Below are 22,659 nucleotides of genomic sequence, written 5' to 3'. Positions count from 1 at the left end.
GTGGATTTGGGGAGCTGCGGGAAATGCATGTCACTGGAGAGGTTGAATCTAATTGATCCCTAACTGATCCCTCTTCTCTTCCTTTGAGGGCCCTCCTGGGACAGCTGGCTGCTCTGGTCCTAACAATGTCCCACCTTGCGATTTGCAGGTCCCGATGCGTGGAAGCGCTGGCTGGGAGAACAGCTTGCGGCAGAAACCGCCTCCCCGTATCGTCTTCCAGGCTGGGCCCACCACACAGGAGAAGAAACCCAAAGATGACGTGGAGAGTGTAGAAGGTTTCAAAGAGCGCCACAAAATCAGGGTAGGAATTAGAGGTTAATTTATTATGTATTTGTATCTGTGCTGGAGAAGGTAGGAAGTCATTTCTTTTGTATTTCTTCCTGTCAATTTCTGCACTTTTTAATTTATCTTTTTTTGTTTAGTCTCTCTCCAATTTTTCCTATATTTTTGTATTTTATCTATATTCTGAAACTTAATAAAGTCTTTTTAAGGGGATGCCGCGACGGTCGTAAGTGCGAGGACTGGTCGCAAGTAGCTTTATTCAGCGCCGTCGTAACTTTGAACAGCCACTAAGCGAATGGTTGTAAGTCAAGGGCTACCTGCAGCCCTCAAGAGGGCTCTCTGCAGGAGATTGGAAACGGGCATGTGGGTCACCTAGAAACTAGGATGGTGCTTTCCTGACCCATGCACGGAGAATCTGTCTCTTGGTCGAGCTGCCGTCTCTCCCATCTCCTTCGTGCCTGTCTCCGCCACAGTGGACTCAGTTCTCCCTTCCGTTCCAGCACTCAAAGAGGCTTTCTGGAAGTTCCCAGATAAAGTATTTGGAGGAAGAGAACTCATGGACTTCCCAGCAGAGCAACAGCACCAGGCTCCCAAACGGCTGTGACTACAGAGCATTGAGAATGGTGAAAGAATATCAGGTTTACTTTTTATTTATTCTTTTATTCAATTTCTGTAGCCGCCCATCTCAGCAAGTGACTCTGGGTGGCTTACAACGATGAAAACCATCAAACGGTTAAACAATTTCAATTAAAACGGTCACAATACAAAATAAATACACGGGGCTGCCACGTAAACAATGTAAGGCGTTAATACAACCAGGAAATGGGACCATTACCACGCTCGGGGCCCCAGGCCTGGGCACATAACCAGGTCTTCGCGGCCTTACGAAAGGCCAACGGGGTCGGGGACATCCTGATCTCTGAGCAGAGAATATCCCAGAGGGCAGGCACCCTGGCAGAGAAGGCCCGCCTTCTAGTCCCCGCCCTCCGACACTCCCTGGCTGACGGGATCCGTAGCACGCCCAACCTACCAGACCGAATTGGACGGGCAGAAACGACTGGGAGAAGGCGGTCCCTTGGGTAATCCGGCCCCAAGCCACGAAGGGCTTTAAAGGCGACCACCAGCACCCTGAGTTGCACCCGGAAGCACGCCGGCAACCAATGCAGCTCACGTAACAATGGTGTTACACGTGTCGAGTATCCGACACCATTTACTACCCGGGCAGCCGCATTCTGCACCAGCAGAAGCCTCCGAATGCTCTTCAGGGAGCGCATTGCAGCAGTCCAGACGGGAGGTCACGAGGGCGTGAGTGACAGTGAGTAGCTCTCACAGTTCCTCACCCTCTGGGGTTGACCTGGGAGTGAATTTCCTCCTCTTTTGGGGTGGTGATGCGCAGAGCTTCCTGCTGCAGATCGCCTGCCCTGGGGTCAAATCTCTCCTGTTGCAGAGGTCCAGGTGGTGGCCTCCGGGTGCCAGGGCCCCGATCCCAAACATGCAGAGTCCAGCAACGTGACTCACTCGTGGCAGGGAGGGGGCACTGTGTTTTTAAAAACAATTACCTTTATTGAGGATTTTACATGAAGTAAAAAGCACATCTAAAGAAAAAGTTAGAAAAGGAAGAAGAAAGAAGTGCAAAATTATGAGATACGATTTCCAACTTTCCCTTCAACAGATACTAACCAACTATTGTCTCCCCTCCCTCTTAACCCTTCCAGACGTCCCTTCAACCCCTTCTTTAATTCTCATCCGTTTCAGTCATTAAATCCATACATCATCCTTCCGCTTGTTTCTTCATTTAGCAAAAGGTCCATAAAAGGTTTCTGGTCCACTCTGCTGCTCCCGCTGGTCCTGGGATTTTTACGACCCATTCGTCCATTGTGGGAATTTCAATACTCTTCCCTCTTTGTGCATTTAATAATCTCGCTGCTGTTACCATGTACAAAACGCAACTTCTGGAGGTCTTTTCAAATTCAGTCCCCATAAAGTCCCCATAAAAAAAATAAATGTCCTGGTGCAAGTGGGGCATCACAGTTCTTAGAGGCAAATGGGGCGGAACAGCAGCACTGATGGTGGGCATCCTCCTTGGGCTCTGCTAACCAGGACAGCTGATGTTTGGTAACTCTAGGGCAGGGTTTCTCAGCCTCAGCCATTTGAAGCTGTGTGGACTTCAACTCCCAGCATTCCCCAGCCAGCCATGCTGTCTGGGGAATGCTGGGAGTTGAAGTCCACACAGCTTCAAGTGGCTGAGGCGGAGAAACCCTGCTCTGGGGACAGTTGTTTAATGCCTTTTAGGTGGTTTGGGGGCATGTGTTGTTGGTGGGCAAGGTACTGACCCTGCCAGGGCTGGGTGGAGAGTGACGGAGGGCGCTACGTTAGAGGAGGCCCTGCAGGTGGACTGGGACGTCCCTTTCACCCTTCCTTTGAAACTGCTTTAATCTGCATTTATGAAAAACGCTCCCAGCTGGATGCAGAAATTCAGTGGAATGAAGAGCAGCTAGCTAATTTTGGGTTTTGACGACTAAATTGTTTTTTATAGACCTAACGTTAGCTAAGGTTTAATTAAGAGTAAGAGATTAAGTTCACAGAAGAAGCATTTGTCTCTCTGTTGGAGAAGGCCGGAAGTCACCTTCTTATTTTCCCATGGTATCTTTGCACTTCTTTTCTTTTTTCTTCTAATTCTGTATTCGAGCTGTTCTGTACCTTGTGTTTTAACTTTACTCTGGAATTCTAATAGTTTTTATTTTAAAAAAGTGCAGCGAAACAACCAGAATGCTGCAGATTTCATAGCCAGTGGGCTCCTTTTTGACCCCAACCCTTATGCCGTTCTTTGAAAAGCCTTTGCAGGGGTGTTTGTGTCGGGTGCTGCAGTTGGGGGCAAGGAGGGCAGCCGGGGGCGCTCCAGGAGTGGTGCCTTTGGGCTGTGGAGGGCGAGAGGGGCCGCTGCAGCCCCTTCCCATTGCTGGTGGTAAATCCCGAGCCAGTGGTGTGCTTAACCAAGAAAGGAGCAGCGCAGCGGGGACCCACATTCTCTGTTTCTTGCCGGCTTTGAAATCACGCTTTAATCGTTGCATAACTGCTGTGATTGTTTTTATATTATCTTGTCCATTACTTTATCCAAATGTAATATAGCAGCAATAATTATTTATCATCGCTCTATTTGAAGCCTGAAGCAGTTGCCCCCCCCACCAGGCTTTATTCCCAGCAACTGCTGCTCCCAGGTAGAGTGCTCTGAGACAAGGGTGACCTATTTATTCTCTCTGAGAATGCAAGCAAAAGAAGGCGGCCCCAGTAACTCAGCGCTCCCCTCTCAGTCGAGGCTGGCCCGTGGCTTCTGGCAAGACTGGGTCTGGAAGACAACAGTCCCCACCTTGCTGAGCACCTGCTTCCTCTTGGTACAGGTAGTCCTCGCTGAACGACCACAATTGGGACCAGAATTTCAGTTGCTAAGCAAAGCATCATTAAGCAAATCTGACCCTATTTTACGACCTTTTTAGAGGCAGTTGTTAAGTGAATTACTGTAGACATTAAGCAAAGCATGTGGTCGTTAAGCAAATCATGTGGTTCCCCATTGATTTTGCTTGCCAGAAGCTGGCCGGGAAGGTCGAAAATGGCGATCATGGGATGCTGTGATGGTCATAAATGCAAACCAGTTGCCAAGCACCCAAAATGTGATCACGTGACCGCAGGGATTCTGTGATGGCCATAAGTGTGAGGACTGGTCACAAGTTGGTTTCTTTCAACACCTTTTTAGTCTGAACTATCACTAAACAAATGGTTGTTAAGCGAGGACTACCTGTAGTTGTGTTCACAAGCAGGACAGCTGTGGGGCTTCCTAACCAACATCTGTTTCTGAACGCTCACCTTGTTTCTGTTTGACTTTCAGGACGGAAAGGATTTTGGAATTGGGGAGCTTGTCTGGGGGAAGATCAAAGGCTTCTGTTGGTGGCCTGCCATAGTTGTGTCGTGGAAGGTGACCTCCAACCGCCAGGCGGCTCCTGGCATGCGCTGGGTCAAATGGTTTGGGGACGGAAAGTTTTCCGAGGTGAGGGGCTTGGAAGGAGAGGCAGGGTGGCTGGTGGCCTCGGTCCCTTGGGGTCAGTCAGCATGGGTCTGAGAGTGGGTATGTTGCCCTGTTCCTTTGAAGGAGGCCTGTCCTTGACATGCAAAGCCCCGCGGGTGGCCTTGCCTTGGGCACTGTCTACCACTTCACCTGCCCCTGCCCCGAGGGAGTTATGCAAAAACTGTACTTCTCAGCCTTTCTTGTGACAGGAATTGCAGAGCTGCAGATGTCTGCAGACGAAATCTCCTTTCTGCAGCTTTCAAACGATAAGGCTTGCATCTGCCCAGTTTGGGTAGAACGATGGCAAGGATCTGTGGTTACCAGATAATTATAATAGTTGGGGTGGCAGCTGTTGCGGATGCCGATGGTGACGATGATGTTTAGAAACTGTGTTTAGACAACATTTTACACTATTCTGATTCTCTACAATCCAGCACTCCCTGGCCAACAGGGTCATGAGTGATGTAGCAGCACATCTGGAGGTCCACCAGCTTGGGAAACACTGTCTTATGCTAACCACGAAACTAGGTTAATTGCAAGCATATTAGAACTGGTGCTGGACTGTCTAAGGCAGTGTTTCTCAGCCTTGGCAACTGGAAGATGTGTGGACTTCAGTTCCCAGAATTCCCCAGCCAGCAAGGCTGGCTGGGGAATTCTGGGAACTGAAGTCCACACATCTTCCAGTTGCCAAGATTGAGAAACACTGACCTAAGGCTTGCCAGAGGCTCTTCCTGTTACTGATCTCAGAAGTGCAGGGGGAATTCACAAGGATCTCCCCGCCAGGAGGAGACCACTCGTAGAGCTGCCAATGTGAATCAGATCAATCCCAGATTTGGGGAGTTGAGGATGCTGCTGTTTGGGGGCTCTGCTGGGATGGCCGGGGGAAAGAGAGGAAGATCGGAGAGGTTTTGCTGAGTGCGTGTCTCCTTCTGCAGATCTCCGCAGATAAGCTGGTGGGGTTGATGGTGTTCCGGGAGCATTTCAACCGCACCACGTTTCAGAAGATGGTGTCCTACCGACAAGCGATTCTTCACGTTCTAGAGGTAAAAAGGGCATTTGTGTGGGAATGGCTTAGCAGAGAAGGCAGTGGCTTAGCACGTGGAAGACTGTTTTCACCAACTTAGCATCTTACAGAGATCTGGAGGACCCCAGTTTGTGGGTGGCTGCAGTAAAGTAGCCCCTGGTTGCAAATGTCCAGGGTGGCCATTCCCCATAGCAGAAGGGAACATCCCATCGTCTTATTTATTTACGTATTTTTGGCTGGGTGTGTATGCTGCCAAATCCAGACCACGCCGGGTGGGTTACAAAGCCGCTCTTGAAACATCCATCGGTGGGGGGACAACTTCCAAAAAGAGGATGGGAGCCTTCCCAGCATGGGATTTGGGCAGATCCACCACGTCTGGGCAAGAAGCTTTGCACGCTCCACTGCCCTGAGAGAGGGTGGCTCCTGAGCATCTCATCACCCTTTGTGCCCCCAGCCCCAAACCAGCTGTGAACATGCTTCTTGTGGTGGCAGGTTGCGAGCAGCCGAGCGGGCAAGAGTTTTTCCAGTGCTTCTGGGGAGTCTCTGGAGGATAAGCTGAAGCCCATGGTGGACTGGGCCATCCAGGGATTCAAGCCTACTGGAGAGAAGGGCTTAAGGCCCCCCAAGACTCCGGGTAAGACCCAATGGTTTCACCCACGAGGGGCAGCGGGTAGATGGATGTGACTGCGCGGGCTGGAGAGCCGTGCGGTTGGGGACCCGTTCTTTGTCCATGCACCATTTGCTCGGTCGGGTTCCGGGCTGGGTGCTGGTCCCAGGCTGGGGACGGTGTCCCCTGCGGCCCTTTGCTTTATCCAGAGGCCACTGGGGACGATTCTGGGCGATAGAACAGCCCCAGGGAAAACACAGGGTGTCTTGGGTGACTGCTTGGCTCAACAGCCCTATCAAAACTTAATCCGCTACGGGGCGTCCCCTCCGTAAACGTGAAGTTGGGAAAAATGAGTAATGAAATATGTTCCAATGTTTCATTTCTGATTATACATAAAAGGGTTGGGAAGAGTGTTTATGTATTGCATAAAAGGAAACACCGTACATACTTGGGCATAAGGCACGAATTTTAGGTGCCCAAATACGCCCCCATAATTGGGTTTGGCTTGTCTGTGCATGGGCTTATCTGCGGGTATACGCAGCAGTGTTTCTCCGCCTTAGCAATTTCAAGGTACGTGGCCTTCGACCCCCAGAATTCCCCAGCCAGCTCCAATTCTGGGAGTTGAAGTTCACATACCTTGAAATTGCTAAGGCGGAGAAACACTGATATATGGCAATTACTTTTTTAAAGTACCCACATATCGCAGAAATACTGATGGGTAAGCCCATCCGCACATAAGCTGATCCCTGAATTTTCTACCAAAATGCCATGAAAAATGTGCCACCCGCAGATAAACCAATTGTGAGAATTAAAACATACGAAAATTTGGAAGGCTGGCTTATCTGCAGGTGGCGCGCTATCTCTGAATGTGCCCTGTATAGAGAAGAGGGTCAGGAACTAATTTCTGTTCAGAAAGAACGGGTTACGGCTGCTGCCCGGTTCCATTTCAATTTAAAGAGGAATGTCCAGATGTCAGAACTGTGCCACGGCAGAGCCATCTCAATCTGGCTTTCCGCGTAGTATAGAGGGTTGGAGTAGATGACCGCTGGGTTCCCCTCCAACTCCACAGTTCTGTGACTCTAAGCGTGGAATTATTTGGAGGATTAGCGTGATGTTTTTCTTGGGATGCTGGAAATGAGGGAAGCAGGTGGGGGGTTGAAAAATGGCTGGGTGGAGCATTTGCCAGGAAGAACAGGGGCATCGCCCAGAGGGCCCCCCTTGTTATTTGTTGCCTGAGGCAAGAGAGGAAGGGCTGAGCTTTGCAGCATGCCGGCACAAAACGGTACCCTCTCCGGCACCGTCAATTTAGACACCAGTGTGTGTGTGTGTGTGTGTGTGTGAGAGAGAGAGAGAGAGAGAGAGACTTTGCCTGGTGGTAGGAACCTGCTGACTGAGCATTTGGGGTAGGCGTGTCTGCAGGGGGAAGGGGTCAAGAGTCATGATGGCGTGTGCAACAAGGCCATTTAAGCCCTGACACCCTTCCATGGGTGTTAGCTTGCTAATAAAACTTTCGAGTTGCACAAAAATTGAGCTTTCTGGGAATCCGGTGGAGATTTGGGCTTGGTTGGCGGGTTGAGCCAGTCTCCCTTGCTGCGGGTCCCTTGCCGGCGATTCCTCATCTCAAGTTGTCTCCCTTGGGGAAATTGCCTGGTCTCCCCCGCTGACCTCTGCTGCCTTTTTTTCTTTTGCAGAGGTTAGACCCTTCCCCGCCATCATCATGGAGGATCTCGCCCCCCCCGAACCTGCCCCCCCACCCAAGCGGCTTAAGGCAAACGGCTGCAGTGGCGGCGGCGGCAAGGAACCGGTGGAGGAGAACCAAACCAGAGGTGTGGGGGGGGGGTCTCTGTCCCAGGGATGGGGTGGGGGGAGGCTGGGATGGGGGCCAAGAAGGAGGACATCTTTGGCATCCTTTGGGGGAAGATCCAGCTGTTGTGCCCAGCAGTAGTGGGGAGTTTTTTTTTTTAAGCTCCCCTCTTGGGAGAGAACCCTTTTCTTGCACATCTCGATCAATAGCTGACGAGATGCCCCTTTGTGCTTGGTGACCTTTTTCCAGAGCGGATGGTTTCGGAAGCCAGAAATAACAAGAAGAGCTTGGAAGGTAAGGGGCCTGTTGGGGTGGCGTTGGGTGGGGGTGAGGGTGGTACCTTTGCAAATGCTCCATCCCTGGAGGTGTGGCAGATCAGAGACCCACGCATGAGCCCAAGTCATGGTCCAGGTGTGTGTTGTCTCTCATGGACGTGGAGCCTTGAGCCCTCTGCCCCCTTTCAGAAGGTGGACATGGACACATCCTGTTCCTCCGCTGGCCTGGGCTGCTCAGAAGGATGAATCAGTCCCATGCGTTGATGCTGGGCAGCATCCAGATCAGTGTTTCTCAAACCTGTCCCCTTTAAGAGGTGTGGACTTCAACTCCCAGAATTCCCCAGCTGGCCTGGAGCTTCTGGGAGTTGAAGTCCACACATCTTAAAAAGGAGCCAGGTTTGAGAAACACTGATCTTGGCAGTCACCCCCACGTCTCCAGGTCCATTGGGTTTGGAGAGAAGGAAAGGCCCTGCTGGGGAAAAGGGGGGTGCTTAAGAGCCTGGACCCTTGCCCTCCAAAAGGAATGAAACCGATAAATCTCTCTCTCTCGCTGGCTGGCTGGCTGGCTGCTTGAGATTGGCCAGGATCAGCACCCTGGTGGATTCTGGGAAATGAAGTCCAGCACATCTGGAGGGCAGCTAGTTTGGGAAGGCAGCCAATGGAACAGTTCAGGTGGACTGTTTCCTGAACTCTTTTGAACAGACAGCTGCCTGTCCTGTGGGAAGAAGAATCCTGTCACTTTCCACCCGCTGTTTGAAGGGGGGCTCTGCAGGACCTGTCAGGTGAGTGGGCACAGGAGCACACAAGGCTGTGCTTTAGCCTGGTATCAGAGAAATAAATCCCTTCGCTTGGCCAAGGCAGGGCTGGGATGGGGCACCTTTCCTTGTCTGCAGCTCATCTCTGGAGGAGGATGCTTCTTCAGCAGGGAAACCCTAGAAAACTGGGGGTAATTTTCTAAGATTTCTGCTTTCAGAAACTCAAGAACTGGCATCTTATAACTGCAGTTATTTATTTCTTATTTCAATTTATATAGCTCAATCTCAAGCTCAATTTGCCCATCTCAAATATATGCCTCTGAGTGACTCACAGCAATTAAATTTGCTGTCCTGTTGCACACGTGCGCCTATGCCCGCCCCCACTCCTTCCCCTACCCGGCAGCCTGTCACCCTGGGACTTGCAGCTTCCTGCTGGCTTTCCCCACACAGACTTTGGTTCCAGGAAGCTGGCAAGAAGTTGCCTTGCCTACTGACCGTGGGATTCAGTTGACGACAGCAACTGGGATGGCAGGGATTGCCGTCGCTAAGTGATGAGGTCGCGTCTTACGACTGCATCGCTTAGTGATGGAACTTCTGGTCCCAATTGTCGTAAGTTGAGGACTACCTGTATATCTACCCACGATGTCTTTTCCCTGGTTTGTCTCTCTTTAGATGTGTTCAGATTATGGAATTCCTTACCCACGTGGCTATGGGCAATGGTGGCTAGAAATTCTGAGCACTGTATTCTCGGGACCTCTGTAAAGCTGTGCTAGCAACTGGGGAACGCTCCAAGCAGATCAAGTGGTCTGTTGAAATTGTTGGCCTCTTACAGCGCCCGTCATCTCCCCATCACCAGCAGACCTGTGCTCTCTGGGATGAAGGCACCTGCCTTCTGGATGCACCCGAAGTGTGGTTGGGCAAGACTGTTCTGCAGTGTCACATTTAAAGCTACACAGAAAAGGCTGCCCTTCCTCACCTCACGGGCGGCCTGTTTTCCTTCTAGGACCGGTTTCTGGAGCTTTTCTACATGTACGATGAAGACGGGTACCAGACTTACTGCACCATCTGCTGCGAAGGAAGCGAGTTACTCCTCTGCGACAATGCCAGTTGCTTCAGGTGGGCAATTCTTCCCCTGGGCAGTACCCACTAATATTGATGGATAGATACACAGGTAGACAGACAGGTATAGATGATAGTCTGTGCTACCTGCAGTGAGCCTGAGATCAGCTAATCCAAAGAACAAGAATCTAAGAGCTCTGATGGATACGATTTATCAGAAGGAAGATTCGGATTTCAGCACGAGAGTTCCAGCAAGTACCTTGCTATCAAGCGAGACAGCCTCATGTAGGCAGTGGATGGCGGCAACACTTTCCTCTTTCGTCCTGCTTTTTTGACTGAGGATGAAGGAGACTTGCCTCTTTTGTAAAGGCGGAACTGTCTGAATCTGAATCTGTTGATCGTTTTGGTGACGGCAAGAAGTACAGGTAGTCCTCACTTAACGACCACAATTGGGACTGGAATTTCGGTTGCTAAGCAAAGTGGTCAATAAGTGAATCCGATCTGATTTTACAACCTTTTTTGCAGTGGTCCTTAAGCAAGCCACATGGTTGTTAAGCCAATCACACAGTTCCCCATTGATTTTGCTTGCCAGAAGCTGGCCAGGGAGATTGAAAATAGTGATCACGTGACCACATGACACTGCGATGGTCATAAATGTGAACTGGTTGCCAAGCACCCAAACCGTGATCACGTGACTATGGGACCGCTGCAACAATCATAGTGTGAGAACCGGTCATAAGTTGGTTTGTTCAGCACCGTCGTAAGTCTGAACCATCACTAAACAAATGGTTGTTAAGCGAGGACTACTCATAACATCTCCTGTAGCCCTTAAGTCTCCCCCCCCCAGCCCCTCCAGGAGCCTTTCCGAGTGTGACCCTCAGCATCTCACCAAAAGACCCCACAGTGCCATCAGGTGCTAGAAGTTGTACCTTGAATTTAAAAAGACCTTTGGTGCAAACATGTGGGGAACATGTGATGACACACATGTTGCCAGAGAGGGTTCCCAGGCTGGTAAAAGATTCAGGGGATGGTTTTGAAAATAGCCAGCTGCAAGCTTCTCCATTCTCAGGGAAGAGACCTCAGTAGATCACAGGAAGGCTTATTAGAAGGAAAATTGAGATGTCTCTGTGCTAAGGTAGATCAAGACATGTCCCTTCTCTCTCTCTCTCTCTCTTTTGATAATTTTCATTAAAGCTGTTAACCAAGAAGAGTAAAAACTAACCCAAACTAATATAAAGTAAGGAAGTAAGAACAGGGGGAACGAAGGAAATAGAAGGAAAAGCAGAATGTGCGAGAAAAGAAGAAAAGTTAAAGAAGAATAGAAAAGAAAGAAAAGAAATACACCGTAGAAGGAAATATATAAGGCTTCTGATATTTTTCACGGCAGTGATAAGTACAATATATTTTAGCCTCTCTCTCTAACAATCTATCACATTACCCTTCTTTCTATAATCTGTCCTGTCTACTCATCAAAACCCCAAGTTCATTTTTTTCGTTTTTATGCAAAAAGTCCGTAAGAGGCTTCCAGTCACCAGTAAATGTAGATAGCGCCTTGTCTCTGACCAGAGACATCAATTTATCCATTTCAGCACAATCTGTCAGTTTCAACGGCCCTTCCTCCGTAGTGGCCAGTGTTGAATCTTCCCATCTCTGCGTGCACTAATCTTGCCACAGGAGAGACAGGCCTCTTCGCAGTGGGAACGTGGTCACTTGCTGCAGTTCGTGTGACCCCGTCCCTCTCCACCAACAAATCTTGCTAAAGAGAACTCCGGGAAAATCATGCTCGGAGAAGAATGGCTTTCGGTTTTAGGCAGCGGCTGAAGAGCCTGGCGCTCGCCGTGACCTCATTGCACAAACCACGTAGCCGTGCAGTTGGTGTGATGACATCATGGCTCGTGTGGCGTCACTGGGGTCCCTGGCCCTCCCTGTTACGTCCTCACCCCATTTCCCCCTGTCTTTTGAAGCTGCTTTTGTGTGGACTGTTTGAACGCCTTGGTGGGACGAGGCTCGGCTGACGCTGCCCGGAAGGAAGAGCCCTGGAGCTGTTACATGTGTCAGCCACGGCAGCGCCACGGAGTTCTGCTGCGGCGGCATGACTGGCACACACGGCTGAAGGAGTTTTTCACCAACGAGGAAGGGCAAGAATACGTAAGGAATGGGATGGAAAACTTTAGGACTTTCTTGTGGTGCGGGTGGGAAATCAGCTCAGCTGCCCCTCCAGCCATAGATGAGGGTCTGTCCCTCCTTATGAAGCAGTTTTCCTCTCTGGCTGACCCCGCTTTGCATGGTCTCTAGACTCAGACCTCTGGGATGCACATAGTTGACATGTGCTGCTCAGAGGACAGCTGCATTCTTCCTGGTCCACAGTCACTCCATAAATATAGGTAGTCCTCGCTTAATGACCACAACTGGGACTGGAATTTTGGTTGCTAAGCGAAGTGGTCATTAAGTGAATCTGACCTGATTTTACAACCTTTTTTGCAGTGAGTGTTAAGTGGATCACTGTGGGCATTAAGCGAACCATGTGGTCATTAAACAAACCACGTGGTTCCCCGTTGATTTTGCTTGCCAAAAGCTGGCCGGGAAGGTCGAAAATGGCAATTGCATGACCACAGGACACTGTGACAGTCATAAATGTGAACCAGTTGCCAAGTGCCCAAATTGTGGTCATGTGACTGGGGGGATGCTGTGACGGTTGTAAGTGTGAGGATCGGTCATAAATGGGTTTTTCAGCACCGTTGTAAGTCTGAACCATCACTAAACGAATAGTTGTTAAGCGAGGACTACCTGTACAATTAACCTGCACAATTACAATCGCAACACACCAGTTCGCCTTTGCAGGACAGACCCTGAAAACAGCACTTCTGTCTTGCAGAGCACCAGGGAATGTGCTCTACCCCCGGGGAGTTTTAAAAACAAGTGCTGGAGCTGAGAAGACTTTTTTGGCCATCTCATGATCCAGAACAGCCACTCTGGCAAAGTTTTAAGGCATAAGAGGAGAAGAGTGGTGATGTGCAAAATGTATTCCGGGGGCTGGATGTTCCTGAGATCACTAGGGTGTTCTGACTTTCCCTGGAGATGTTGATCTGCCTATCCCGGGGATGGTCTGCTTGGTTCCTGGAGCACCGAGGGTGGCATGATGCAGAATGGTGGAACGTGTTGGTGTCACTGATGTGGAGAGGTACCTTCTGCAGCTCTCTAGAAGAGAATATTTGACTGAAAGATTGATCGATGAAATGCCTATCCTGACTCAGTCTCACAAGCAGGGTGGAGAACCTCAGCTGAGCAACCTCAAAGTAAAGTCAGGCACCACGTAGGTGAGAAATGCAGATCAGAGTTTTCAGAGCCAATCCCGTCCTATCAACAGCCAGGGGAAAAGGCTGATGTCCAGCACAGCTCTTTGGGGATAGAAAGCCTTTATGGCTGCTATGAGCCCCGTACCCGAGTTGCCAGCAGTTATAAGTCTGAGTTCTACCAAGGGCACCCCAGCTGCAAAAGGATTATCTACACTTGAAGGTGTAAAAGTTTCAAAGCATCTTGGAAACCTGCTCTGGGGTGGTTTAGTCACCACAGTCATTAAATTTCTCTTACTGGACTTGCTTGCTCTTTATTGTCCTCACCAGCCCATCTGGAAGACATGAGACCAGCAGGAATAATGCCTAGAACAGAACAGAACAGAAAAACAAAACAAAACCTTTTGGAAAGGCATATAATTTTTTTCCTGAATCAGAGCAGCACCACCGAAATGAATAATTGCCCAAATTATCACGTGACCTTACGAGAGTGGCAGAAGGCTTCCTATGGTGGTACAAACTGACACACCCGACAGTTGCTGGAGTTGGTCTGGGTCTGTCTCACGCATCCTTTTTTTTTTGCCTCTTATCCCATCACAGGAGGTGCCAAAAATCTACCCTGCCATCCCAGCAGCAAAACGGAAGCCCATCAGAGTGTTGTCTCTCTTTGATGGCATCGCTACAGGTAAGGGCTTGGTCAACTCTGATCAGGTTGGAAGGTCATGAAGAAAGAGATCCGCCTTTGCCCGGCTAGTGCCCTCCAGATGGGGAATTCCTTCAGTCCCAGGACATCTGGAGGAGCACCTGGCTGGGGAAGAACGCCCTGGGCACAAGTCCAGCTGAGCTATGCCAGAAGGCTCTTTTGCCCTTGGTTGCCCATCAGTCTTCAGTGTGAAGATCCACCACCTGAAGGAGAAGGAAAGGACATCCCTTCACTTTTGCGCATGTCTTCCCTCTGACCTGCTGCCCATGTGTGTCACGGCGACTGGTGCCTACCCAGCAGTGAAAGGAGCACTGTTAGCTGGTTATCACGTGGACCCCTCAGAGCCTTGGCTAAAGGGTGGCAAATGAGACCGTGGCTCCCATCCGTTGCCTTCCCAGCCCTCCCCTTGGCTGCTTTGCTTAATGTGTGCATCTGTTACGATGTTTAAGGCAGTGTTTCTCAACCGTGGGCAACTTGAAAAAATGGACTTCAGCTCCCAGAATTCTGCAGGCAGCCATGCTGGCTGGGGAATTCTGGGATTTGAAGTCCACACATCTTCAAGTTGCCACAGTTGAGAAACACTGGTTTAATGGGATCGGGATTGGATTGTCCTGTTTTTGTGCTTCTTTCAATTCTAATCCTCCAGATGGTGTTGTATTGGGAACAAGCTGTAACTTAGCCACGATGCCTTCAGAAAACTGGAATTATATAGCTTGGGAAAAAGTGCTGCTCTACCATGTCAGGCCACTGTGCGGAGGATGGCAACACCAAGTGTAATTTCTGCCAAAGGCAGCTTTTCTGCACAGGGGCAATCTGTCAACCTTGCCACAAAGCTGGGCAGCTTTCTGGATAACCTGTTTTCTTCTTTGAGGCATTTGCTGTCATTCCTTCTCCATTCTTTTATCAGCCACACGGTCCCCTTCTCGTAACCCACTACTTTCATACGTATTTGGTTGGCATTGAGCCATCCTGGTGGTGGGCGTGCACGTACAATTGTGTACTGGAAAAATCCTTGTTTGGCATCCTTTGAGCACAAATCTTCCAGGTTCCCCGCTTTTCTGCAGAGAATGGGAGGGCTGCACACAGCACGAGGCGGGTTTTTCCAGGGCTGCGTGCTCCTCAGTGGGGCCTTGCAAAACCCTCCAGCAGACCCTTTCCTCACCCAAGACATTTCCACCTTCTTAGGCTACCTGGTTCTGCGGGACCTTGGCGTCAAAGTGGACAAATACATTGCCTCTGAGATCTGTGAAGAATCCATCACTGTGGGAACTGTGAGGCATGAAGGGAACATCAAATATGTGCACGACGTTAGAAATATAACCAAGAGAAACGTAAGGAGACGGGTTACACCGGCATCCACCGTTCCGGGGGAAGCTTCTCAGCCCAGGCAGCTGGCTGGCTGGCTGGCTGGCTGGCCACCCCGGAACGCTGGCCTGAGTCTTTTGCGGGGTCTTGGCTCCAGGCCTGAGGGAAGACGCTAAGCTGCGCTGAGGCACCGGCCGGCCTCAAGCAGGAGCAGCAACTGTCTCCTGGCTCACTAAGGTGTGGGGCCAAAGCTTCCTGGAGCCAGTCAAGGCAGAAGGGGTGGAAACCCAAAGAGGCCATTGGGAGAGGTGGAGGGGTGGGCCAAGACCAGCTGGATGTGGGGAAGGCTGAGGAAGACCATGGTCTGGCAGGGTTCGTCCAGTGGGCTTCCTGGCTGGACTTGATGCTTCAGCGGGCAAAAGAGGGCAGATACAAAGCAATGTACGGATGTCTAAACAGCTCCTACTTGCAGTACGAGAGGGAGTAGAAGCCAAGCGTGGGACAAGGGCCCAGGGACTGACATTAGGGGGAGGTGGAGATAGCTGCCGGTAAGAGCAGTGGAACGGCCTTCCAAGAACAGCACGGGAGCCCCCTTGACGGAGGTGTTTGGGGGCAGCCGGACGGTCGGGGCTGGTTTAGGGGATTCCTGCACTGAAGGTGGGCTTGGACTAGATGCTCTGCGAGGTCCCTCCCAATTCATGCATTTTATGGGCTGGGCCTTCCCATCAGCAGACCCGGTGGATGCTGTGAGGGGCGTGCTCAGCAAACAGCAGGTCTTTGGTCTTTCTGGAGGCCAGCCGACCTGGATGGGAGGGCAGCTCCAAGGGCGGGAGCGTGGGAGGAAGGCGACCCCCTCTGTAGGGGAGGGACGGCAGTAAACCCGAGCGAGCGTTCAGGATGTTGCAAGTCACCTAATGAGCGAAGCGGGTGGGGGACAGGGCCCGGGCCCTGACTACAGTCTCCCCTGCAGATTGACGAGTGGGGCCCCTTCGATCTGGTGATTGGTGGAAGTCCATGCAACGATCTCTCCATTGTGAATCCCGCCAGGAAGGGTTTGTATGGTAAGCCGAGCTCCTAAAGGGAAGGGGCGGTCAGTTTTGAGTTGGCTTTGATCTGATTTGGGGTGCTGGGCCCTCTTTGACCCCCTCTCTGTCTGTCCCCCTTTCCTGCTGGCAGAAGGGACTGGCCGCCTTTTCTTCGAGTTCTATCACCTCCTGAACTACGCTCGCCCCAAAGCTGGAGAAGACCGGCCCTTCTTCTGGCTCTTCGAAAATGTCGTGTCCATGAGGGTCAATGACAAGAGGGATATCTCCCGTTTCCTGGAGGTAAAAGCTGCAGTTGGGTCAACATGGCTAAGAGGCCCAAGAAACGGGGCTTAGGGGCTGCCCTGAACTCTTAATTGTAGCTCATGGAAGTCCTTGGCAGAAGAAGCCAGGAGGCCAGATATCTTTAGGGATGGCTGATGAAAGCAAGATTGGTCTTCCAGATTGGCTACAATTCTGGATATTAATCACAGGTAGTCCTTGCTTAACAGCCATTCATTTAGTGATGGTTTGGACTTATGACGGTGCTGGAAAAAACTGTCTTATGACGAGTCCTCACACTTATGACCATCGCAGGATCCCCATGGCCACGTGATCACAATTTGGGTGCTTGGCAGCCAGTTTGCATTTTTGACCGTCACAGTGTCATGTGGTCACACGATCGCCATTTTCAACCCTCCCAGCCGGCTTCTGGCAAGCAAAATCAATGGGGAATCGTATGATTTGCTTAACAACCACCTGGTTCGCTTAACACCCACAGTGATTCACTTAACGCCCACTGCAAAAAAGATTGTAAAATCAGGTTGGATATGCTTAATGACTGCTTTGCTTAGCAACCAAAATTCTGGTCCCAATTGTGGTCATTAAGCGAAGACTACCTGTGTAATTATTCTGTGCACCCAAGTTGGATTTCACCATTTGAAATTTAATATCGTTGTAATGGTATAATATCTGTTGCACGGATGTTGGAGGGTGTATTTTGCTCTTTAGAGGTTGTGGGACTCTTACCTTCCATCCTTTTTGGCTAACCTGGTCCCTGGTCAGGAAGGCTGGAAGTCGGAGTCTCAAACGGGCAATCCCAGATGGGGTTCCCCCAACATTTCCAGGTGGTATCAATGAAATTCATCAGCAACTATGAGGGGCACAGATCGACTCTTTTTTCAGGTTTTGGGGTGGTTTTAAGGGTAGCACAGAAGCAGTTGCTTTTGGAAGGCCTCCTGTACTCACCCCCACCCATAAGACCCCCCAAGACTAAAAAGCACCCCCATTTCAGCCATGTCCCTTTCAGTGTGGTCCCTGGCTACTGTCCTGTGCCCCCAAGCCTGCCCCTATTGCCCACCTGCTGTGGTCCAAGAACATCTGGGGGACCACCAGTTCACCTCTCCAAAGTGTTACCCTCCTTTGTAGTCACCTTCTGGGGTGCAGATCGTCCTCTTTCATTCCCAGCAGCAGCAGCAGCTGCTCCAGCCTCTTTGCTTCCTTAAAGCGGGTCCTTCAGGCCATCGTGCCCAGCCCTTCAGTCACTGAGGATTTCCCCAGCTGAGCACCTTCTCTTTCCCCTGCAGTGCAATCCGGTGATGATTGATGCCGTCAAGGTTTCTGCTGCACACCGAGCCAGATATTTTTGGGGCAACTTACCAGGGATGAGCAGGTAAGAACGTCATCTTGGCACGACGGAGCCCTCAACCTGCCAGAGAAGCTCACGAGAAGCTTGCAGGGAGAAGAAACCACCCAGTCTGGGGCCAGCTCAGTGTGACCTGCAGCAGATGTGGGAGGCTGGGGGTGACGGTCGGGATTTGGAGGGGTGAGCAGGGGGCACTTTGCAGAAAGAGCTGCCATCGTGGGAAAGGGTGGCGGCTTGCACGTTCACAAAATGGCTCCTCTGCTGGGCATGGCTGAAGAAGTGGAGGGTGCTCTTTGATGTCTTTTCCAGCATTCCCCCCGCCCAGCCCCCAGCCAAGGAATTTCCTTTGTCATTTTTCTGAGCAGGCTGGGAAGGCTTCCAAACAAAACATTAGGTGGAAAATGCTTTCCGTGTTTTCCTTTTTTTCCCCTCTCCTAAGAATGCCCATGAGGTTTTCTTGGAGGCAAATGTGATGTTGAACTGTGTGTGTGTGTGTGTCTGTCTTTTGGTCTGTTTTCCTGGGGAGTGTTTCCTGCACCCTATAAAATAAGAAGCATGGTGGGATGGTGTGGGAGAGTGGCTTGGAGGCCCCATGAGTGTTACCTCTTTTCAGGCCCCTGGCGGCATCCAAGGGAGATAAGCTTGAACTTCAGGATTGCCTGGAGTACAGTCGGACGGCGAAGGTAATAATAATAATATTCCCAATTATTGTAGTCTGGGACAAGGAAGGTTACAGAGTACAGGCAGTCCTTGACTTATGACCACAATGGGGACTGGAACTCCTGTCGCTAAGTGAGGCGGTTGTTAAGTAAGTCACGCCTAATTTCATGGCCCTTTTTGCCGTGGTCGTTAAGTGAATCATGTGATGGCTTAAGCGAATCCGGCTTCCCCCACTGACTTTGCAAATGGTGATCCCATGACTCCGGGCTGCTGCAATTCTTGCAAATATATGTCGGTTGCCAAGTTCCTGAATTTTGATGATGTGACCACAGGGATGCTGCGACGGTTGTAAGTGCGAGGACCGGCCGAAAGTCAGTTTTTTCAGCGCTGTCGTAACTTTGAACGTTTGCCAGACAAATTGTCGTAAATCTAGGACTACCTGTAGCTCTTTCTTGTGCAATGCAGCTTCACTGGGATGTAATTCATGGAAAACCTGGGGTTTAGCCAGCCCAGGGACACTTTCCCTTGCCCGTTCCACTGCCTTCTCTCCAAGCCCTGATCCAGCCCAGCCCTTCGGTCTCTAGCCCTGCCTGTCCCCTGTCACCTTTCTGGCCAAAGGAGATGGCACTCGGGTCTCCCTGGCCTCCATCAGAAAGTGTGAAAACACGGAAAGCTGCCCAAAGAGGATCCTTCGGTTAGGGGGAAGTGAGACCTGGGGAGGGTTGTGCTCCCAGCCTTCCCCTGCCTTGTGGTCTTCCCCAAACCTCAACCCCTGTGTCTGGGGTGGTGAGTCAAGAGCGCGTCCCCGTGAAGGCCAGTGGTGCAGACTGGGCAGTTTTAGCTGTCGGCACCCCATCCTGATGAGCATCGAAGGAGCCGGGCGTTCCGTTGACCCCTGGATGCATTAGGAATGCTACCTGCACCTCCTGCCTGCTTTGGACCACGCTCCTTTTGGAATCTCCTGCCCTCCCACCGCTTGTCTTCTCTGCTCTTCTTCTGCAGATGAAGAAGGTCCAGACCATCACCACCAAGTCCAACTCCATCCGACAGGGGAAAGCCAAGGCGCTGCCGGTGAGCATGAATGGGAAAGACGACAGTTTGTGGTGCACAGAATTGGAAAGGTGAGGCGTGGGCTGGACGAGGGGACCTGTGGCAGGAAGGGTGGGGGGAAGGAGGTGGAGAAACGTCCTGGAATGGCCCGGCTGGGGAAGACTCTAGAGCAGGGCTTCTCAGCCTTGGCCGCTTGAAGATGGGTGGACTTCAACGCCCAGCGTTCCCCAGCCAGCCATGCTGGCGGGAGAATTCGGGGCGTTGAAGCCCACCCATCTTCAAGTGGCCAAGGCTGAGAAGCCCTGCTCTAGATGCTTGTGCATCATCTCTAGAAAAGCCAATTCCTCACATTTGGTCTCTCCTGGGTGGGATGAAGAAACAGATCGCAGGTCGGATGGAGGAGCTCAAAGGCGACCTTGACCCCCCACTCGACATGTTGAACTGTGTGTGTGTGTGTATGTGTGTGTGTGCCTGTCTGTCTTTTGGTCATGCTGGCTGGGGAATTCTGGGAGTTGCAGCCCACGCATCTTCAAGCGGCCAAGGTTGAGAAGCACTGTTCTGGTGCGTAGCTCTTGACAGGACCCACATCAAGGTGCTTATTGGCGGATCTCTTACAAAATGTACCTGAGCCTCAACGGAGAAGAGAGAAATTTTGTAGGATGTATCTGTGTCTGAGCTACTTTTGTCCAGTCAGAGAGAAAGGGGCAGGCTCTATAGGCATTAACAATATTCTTATTAAGTGCATATATCACCACACCATTGTATCTCCTGGAGAACCCCCAGTTTACAGAAGATCAACCAAAACAGCCCAGATAAAGCCACCGGCTCCTAAACTGACCATCCTTAAAAGCAGCAAGTAAAAAAACGACATACCCATGGAAGCATAATACTTCCTTTAAAAAAAGAAGACAAAAAGACCATCTTAAATCCTATCACAGTACAATACTAGAAATTACAGGGGAATTGGCTGCACATTTTAAAATTATTATTGTTATTTATTAAATTTATATGCTGCCTGTCTCAGCGAGTCTGAATATTAGGATAATTAGTAATTAAATGCTGGCCACCTCCCGTTTTGTTTGTGCGTGTTGTTTATTTCTGAGTGAAGACAACAGATCTCCCAGATAAAGTCTCCACCTCAGGAACAGTCTTATTATTAAGACTTATTCTGCATAACAAAAGATCAGTGAATGAAGGAAAATGACAGAGAAACATTTTTGTCTTATTCAGAATATATTGTAAATATATGCAAGCACTGTACGTAAAACCAGAGTATGTCCAATGGATTGTGCAAACACTAAAATGCATAAAAAACATACACTGGTGGACGTTTTTTCTCCTCTATCTTGAGAGGGCTGATCGGAGAGTAAATTACTAACTAGTATTTTTTTTTTAATCTGTTCAATCGTGTCCCATTCTCGGAGGCTGCCTGGACAAGTCCCTGCCCGGACTAGTCCCTTTCTGAACCTTTATAAAATTAAATGGAGTGTTTTATCAGCTTACATTTCTGATTATTCAGCGCTAGAGTCAAAAAGGTTGTCAGCAGATACGCAGAGTTCTTTTTAGGCAAACAAAAAGACAATTACAGCAAGATGTGACCTTTGCTGCTTCTCTTTTGATGTTTCTACAAGCCAGAAAGAGTTTTCTGTGCCTTTTTTTTTTTGTCTCCTGACTCAGTGATCAAGCTATTTTTTGCTTTTCTTCCCGTGAGATGGGCAGCTATATAAATTTGGCCAATAAATAAATATTTAATTTCAAGTGGTTAAAACCACACAAGAGATCTAGTCATTCCACTGTTTACATTTCATCAGTCTGGGGACTGATGTCCACCCTGACTGATACACCCTCCGTGGAATTGCGGCCCAAGGATGGAAATGCCTCGCTGGCCTCTTGTTCCTGATCACAGAAGTATTTAGAAAATGGGGAAAGAGGCCCGTTCAGTTGTTCTTTCTGCATTTGCTCTTCAAGCTGTAGACTCCGAAACAGTTTTCCCCACCCTGTAGTGGCTCAGGTGTACAGGTAGTCCTTGCTTAACAACCATTTGTTCATGACAGTTCAGACATACAACAGTGCTGAAAAAAAACAACTTATCACTGGTCCTCACACTTATGACTGTTGCAGCTTCCCCACGGTCATGTGATCACTGTTTGGGTGCTTGGCAACTGTTCGCATTTATGACCATCACTGTGTCATTACCATTTTCGACCTTCCTGGCCAGCTTCTGGCAAGCAACATCAATGGGGAACCGCGTGATTCACTTAATGACCATGTGGTTTGCTTAATGCCCATGGTGATTTGCTTAACGACCGCTGCAAAAAAGGTTGTGAAATCGGGTTGGATTCACTTAATGGCCACTTTATTTAGCAACTGAAATTCTGGTCCAATTGTAGTTTTTAAGCCTGTATTGGCATTCATAAGTTCCCACCCAGGCCTGGGTGTCATCCTGCTGATTGGAGGGTGGTCATGCTTGTCCTGCAACATGTTTAGAAGTGACTGGGTTGAAGGAAGACGCTTTGCAATTTTCTGATCGTTTTCTTGCCCCGCAAAAGACACTTTTTCCCCCTCTACCATGTTCTTGAGATGTTTGAGAATTTCTTTGGCAATCTCTCGGTGTTGTTTTTCAGCCTGCAGAGGGTAACCTGTCTTTCTGTGAGTAACGCCCTCATTTCCCAGTCTGGAAAAGCCAAAGAGGAGGGGTTCCCTTGGAATTTAACAGAGCCATAAAATCTAGGGGGGCTGCAGACCCCTGGGGAGATGAGGGTAGGGCTGGGGTTGTCACACAGATGATGGAATAGGCTACTTTGGGATGAACGAAGTTGGGGTATGCAGGACAATGTTCTGTTTCCAACCCAGAACAAGCCATCATGTGCCAGAGCTTCTACCAAATTGTACTTTGGGCAGAAGCAAAGCTAGGAATGCTTGGTTGTTCCAGGTTGCAGATACACAAAATCTGCATCGTATCTAACCAGCTGGCTCACCGGCCTCCTTCTGGCTGCTGCCACCAGTGCCCCTGCGTGGCATTTCTCATCAGCCTGCTTGTCTGTCCCCCATCTTTCCAGCATCCCCTCCTCGTCTTCCCCTGCCTCCCCTCAGCTACCAATAACTCTGGCTCCCC

General features: G+C 50.1%; 1 protein-coding gene across 1 annotated transcript in view; it reads left to right on the top strand.

The window, feature by feature from the left end:
* DNMT3B (DNA methyltransferase 3 beta) overlaps positions 1-22,659 on the top strand; it is a 38,187-nt gene that overhangs the window by 13,786 nt on the left and 1,742 nt on the right. The window contains exons 4-20 of the mRNA XM_063296801.1: positions 149-301; positions 783-920; positions 4,166-4,324; positions 5,278-5,385; positions 5,859-6,000; positions 7,665-7,799; positions 8,027-8,071; positions 8,755-8,834; positions 9,811-9,923; positions 11,831-12,014; positions 13,760-13,844; positions 15,048-15,193; positions 16,138-16,228; positions 16,344-16,492; positions 17,776-17,861; positions 18,448-18,517; positions 19,497-19,615. Coding sequence (XP_063152871.1) covers positions 149-301; positions 783-920; positions 4,166-4,324; positions 5,278-5,385; positions 5,859-6,000; positions 7,665-7,799; positions 8,027-8,071; positions 8,755-8,834; positions 9,811-9,923; positions 11,831-12,014; positions 13,760-13,844; positions 15,048-15,193; positions 16,138-16,228; positions 16,344-16,492; positions 17,776-17,861; positions 18,448-18,517; positions 19,497-19,615 — 2,003 coding nt within the window. The remainder of the gene's footprint in view (positions 1-148; positions 302-782; positions 921-4,165; positions 4,325-5,277; positions 5,386-5,858; positions 6,001-7,664; positions 7,800-8,026; positions 8,072-8,754; positions 8,835-9,810; positions 9,924-11,830; positions 12,015-13,759; positions 13,845-15,047; positions 15,194-16,137; positions 16,229-16,343; positions 16,493-17,775; positions 17,862-18,447; positions 18,518-19,496; positions 19,616-22,659) is intronic.

Source organism: Candoia aspera, chromosome 3 (assembly GCF_035149785.1).
Source record: "Candoia aspera isolate rCanAsp1 chromosome 3, rCanAsp1.hap2, whole genome shotgun sequence".
Taxonomy (NCBI): domain Eukaryota; kingdom Metazoa; phylum Chordata; class Lepidosauria; order Squamata; family Boidae; genus Candoia; species Candoia aspera.
Note: the sequence above shows the minus strand (reverse complement) of the source record. Positions and strands in the feature narration are given on the sequence as shown.